The following is a 4,674-nucleotide window of genomic DNA, read 5'->3' as shown; positions in this document are numbered from 1 at the left end:
AGATTATCTGTATGGACTTTCACATGCTGTCTAAATGTGAGAACATACAGGTAGGTGGATTCATCTTCATCATCACACGGGCGCAGATAGGGGGGGGACGGGGGGGATTCGTCCCACCCAGATTTAAATTCACCTCGTTCGGTCCCCCCCACTTATAGGGAGGAAAAAACGTCTATGCTGTCTTTCTTTGCATAAGGCAAACCTCACGGAAAAATCAAAAGACTAATTACCATTCGGTTTATTGAGGTGCACAGCAGTACAGGCATAGTTGCAACTGCTCAGATTGCACAGGTTGTGAGCTCGAGCTTGGTTGCTATGGTTACCCACAACAAGTTTGACAGGCATATCGGGGACAGCTCCTCCTAGTTCAGGACCCCAACACGGCATGATGAAGGGTGCCAAAAGGCAGAAAACGATTGCATTGTTTAAAAAAAAACGACTGTAAGTAAACTGTGCCTTACTTTATCATATCACCTTGCAATTTTTTGATAGTCTGTTCAAAGTAATGTTGTAGTGAAAGTAAAATCGTACGGAGTAGAGATGCCTTTCTGGTAGCCTCCTTCTTTCGGTGGCAGCCTGTAGATACAGTGCTCAGAAGGCAGTTTTAATGTTTAATCTGGCGTTCCCTGCCATAATTTCAGCGAGCATAGTGTTTCATAAGGAAACTTTGCAAAGAGTTGTTGACTGACTGCCGCTCATGCAACACACAGGCATAGTTAGAAAGTCAGGATGCACTGGTTTACACTTTATACACACACACACACACACACACACACACACACACACACACACACACACACACGTAGCCCAGCCTCTCGCTATGTTAACAGTTGGAACTTAGCGGTTTTAAAACTAATTTTGCAGTTTTGCAATTTCTGTGCGTGATGATAATGTGTAAACTTTGGATTTCCATAGGCTATGTTAAAATGTTATCATTGTCCTGGCCTGCAGGTAGTTCCTGGTGATGGCAGTGAGGGAGGTGAAATAACATGTATACACACTACCGTTCAAAAGTTTGGGGTCACCCAGACAATTTTGTGTTTTCCATGAAAAGTCCCACTTTTATTTCCCACCATAAGTTGTAAAATGAATAGAAAATATAGTCAAGACATTTTTCTGGCCATTTTGAGCATTTAATCGACCCCACAAATGTGATGCTCCAGAAACTCAATCTGCTCAAAGGAAGGTCAGTTTTATAGCTTCTCTAAAGAGCTCAACTGTTTTCAGCTGTGCTAACATGATTGTACAAGGGTTTTCTAATCCTCCATTAGCCTTCTGAGGCAATGAGCAAACACATTGTACCATTAGAACACTGGAGTGAGAGTTGCTGGAAATGGGCCTCTATACACCTATGGAGATATTGCACCAAAAACCAGACATTTGCAGCTAGAATAGTCATTTAGCACATTAGCAATGTATAGAGTGGGTTTCTGATTAGTTTAAAGTGATCTTCATTGAAAAGAACAGTGCTTTTCTTTCAAAAATAAGGACATTTCAAAGTGACCCCAAACTTTTGAACGGTAGTGTATATATATACACACACACACACACACACACACACGTATACACAAAATGGAATCATTTGCTGACAGGTCAGTCCCCCCCAGTTCAAAAATCCTATCTGCGCCCCTGTCTGTATGGACTTTCACATGCTGTCTAAATGTGAGAACATGCAGGTAGGTGGATTCATCATCATCATCATCATCATCATCATTTGGTCTATAACTGAATATTTTCATCCTATTCAGTTCTTCCCTACTTTCCTTCAGTCAGAAAGACTAATATCATGAAGTACACGGAATAAAGCTGCAGATGTGTGAATAAAGCTGCAGATGTGTGAATAAAGTGATGCTGCAGCAGGAAATAGGCGTCACGCGCTCCGTGGTATAAAAGAATGAGCGCGCGCGGTGAAGTGCACACTACAGACGGCTCGCGCTCGGACTGAACCCGCGCGCGCAGGAGATTATTCTGGAAAGTAGGCGGGGAAACTGCGCTCCGGATCAACTTCACTTTACCACCGCGCGCTTCTTGTGGCGTTGCCATGCCGACAGTGTGAGAGGCCATGGAGAGGAATGACACGGGTCCGAGCGGCGCGTGCGAGAGCGAGGCGGAATGCCGAGTTGCGCCGGATAACTGCACTGGCGCGCTGGACGCTAATCTTTCCGTGCGCTGCTGGCTGCATCTGCTGACTAAAGAGTATGACTCGACGCTCCAGGGCGACCCCTCGAGCCTGGTGTTGCGCGTTGCGATCGCCCTCGTGTACACGGTGGTGTGCGCGCTGGGGCTGGTGGGCAACGCGCTGGCACTCTACCTGCTCCACTCGCACCATCGGCAGAAGCAGAGCTCCATTGACTGCTTCGTTATGGGCCTGGCCTTTACTGACCTGCAGTTTGTGCTCACACTGCCCTTCTGGGCCATGGACACAGCCCTGGACTTCCGCTGGCCCTTTGGTCGTGTCATGTGCAAAATTGTGAGCTCTGTAACCACCATGAACATGTATGCCAGCGTGTTCTTCCTCACCAGCATGAGTGTGGCTCGGTACTACTCCATCACATCATCCCTGAAGATGCATGGACACCAGTCAGCTGCGATCAGGGCCAAGTGGGTCAGTGTAGGCATCTGGGCTATGTCGCTCCTAGCCACGCTGCCACATGCTGTCTACTCCACCATCGCCCAGGTGGCCCCGGATGAGGAGCTGTGCCTTGTTCGCTTCCCGGAGTCAGGCAACTGGGATCCTCAGAAGCTTTTGGGCCTGTACCAGCTGCAGAAGGTGTTGCTGGGATTCGTCATCCCGCTGGTAGTGATCACACTGTGCTACCTGCTGCTCCTGCGCTTCGTGATGAGCCACAGGATCCTTGGCAGCATAAGCTCCGAGACTGAACAGGGTCGCAACAAGCGCCGGTCCAAAGTCACAAAATCGGTTGTGATTATTGTGCTTTCCTTCTTTCTCTGCTGGCTGCCCAATCAGGCGCTTACACTCTGGGCTGTGCTCATTAAGTTTGATATGGTGCCCTTCAGCAATGCCTTCTACAATGCCCAGGCTTATGCTTTTCCACTCTCTGTGTGCCTGGCACACACTAACAGCTGCCTCAACCCGGTGCTCTACTGCCTCATTCGCAGAGAGTTCCGTGCCGGCCTTAAGGAGCTAGTGATTAGGGTTACACCGTCTTACCGCAGCCTGGCACAGGTGTTCCCTCGAAAGGCAAAAGTGGCAGAGGCACCCGCTGTTTTAGTGTTAGTGCAGATGGATGTCTGAAAAAAAGACCTAAACTGGCTGATATACACATTCTCCGATACACATCTGCACAGACAAACAAGCTTTTAAATATTTGTTTTTGTGTGATAGACAGCATCAGACAGGAGGACTCCCTTATGGAACATGCCCTAGTTTATTTTGCTCTTTCACTTGACAGTTATATCTCTGATCTTTTTTTTAGCATGACATTTGGTCATCATGGGTCTGAGGTTCAGGGCAATTTCTGTTTGTCTTCATTTTGGTGGTGCGTTTTATGGATTTCATCACTGGACATCCTTCAGGGGAACAATAAATTATACATTTGTGTGGTTCAACCTTTGATGTGAGCAGAAGTGTAAGCATCAGTTCTATAATGCTTGACTATTTCATGAGAGATGAGAAAGGAGAGAATTGTCTGATGCACAAACTTAGATGGTTATATATATATATATATATATATATATATATATATATATATATATATACACAGTTGTGCTCAAAATAATAGCAGTGTCTTTAAAAAGGCGAGTAAATGTCAAAATTCTTCAAATAAATTGTACTTTAATGAACACAAATGCATTGGGCATACTACACATTCTATTTCAAAGCAAGAAAATTGGAAAAAGTAATTACATTTCATAATATTTCACAGAAAGTCAAGAAATGTAATGTTCAAAAAAATAGCAGTGTTGACATCTTTCTTTGGAAACTCAAAAATGTACCATACAAACTAAGAAATTCTTGAAAATTCAACTTTGCTGATTATCCTAAACTAATATTTTGTTGCATAACCATGGTTTCTGATAACTGCTTCGCATCTGTGGTGCATGGAGTCGACCAACTTCTGGCAACGGTCAACAGGTATTGCAGCCCAGGTCAATTGTACTACGTTCCACAATTCCTCTGCATTTCTTGCTTTTGTCTCATGAACAGCATTTTTTATGTCAGCCCACAAGTTTTCTATGGGATTGAGGTCCGGGGATTGTGCTGGCCACTCCATTAGTTGGATGCTGTTTGTCTGGAACCATGATTTTGCTCGCTTGCTGGTGTGTTTGGGGTCATTGTCTTGTTGAAACACCCACTTCAAAGGCATTTCCTCTTCAGCATATGGCAACATGACTTCTTCCAGTATCCTGATGTACTCAAACTGATCCATGATCCCTGGTATGCAGTAAATAGGACCAACACCGTAGTATGAAAAACATCCCCATATCATGATGCTTGCACCACCATGCTTAACAGTCTTTACTGCGTACTGTGGCTTGAATTCTGTGTTTGCAGGACGTCTGACAAACTGTCTGTGACCCTTAGACCCAAAAAGAACAATCTTACTTTCATCTGTCCACAAAATATTACGCCATTTCTTTTCAGGCCAGTCAATGTGTTCTTTGGCAAATTGTAGCCGCTTCAGCACGTCTTTTCTTTAACAATGGGACTTT

General features: G+C 45.0%; 1 protein-coding gene across 1 annotated transcript; it reads left to right on the top strand.

The window, feature by feature from the left end:
• Window positions 1-2,062: 2,062 nt before the first annotated feature.
• rxfp3.2b (relaxin family peptide receptor 3.2b) lies at window positions 2,063-3,256 on the top strand. Its single transcript, XM_060940548.1, has one exon. It carries the CDS (start codon window positions 2,063-2,065, stop codon window positions 3,254-3,256), a length of 1,194 nt encoding a protein of 397 aa, XP_060796531.1.
• Window positions 3,257-4,674: the final 1,418 nt, after the last annotated feature.

This window comes from Neoarius graeffei, chromosome 15 (assembly GCF_027579695.1).
Source record: "Neoarius graeffei isolate fNeoGra1 chromosome 15, fNeoGra1.pri, whole genome shotgun sequence".
In the NCBI taxonomy this organism is placed as follows: Eukaryota; Metazoa; Chordata; class Actinopteri; order Siluriformes; family Ariidae; genus Neoarius; species Neoarius graeffei.
This window is presented reverse-complemented; position numbering and strand designations above follow the sequence as displayed.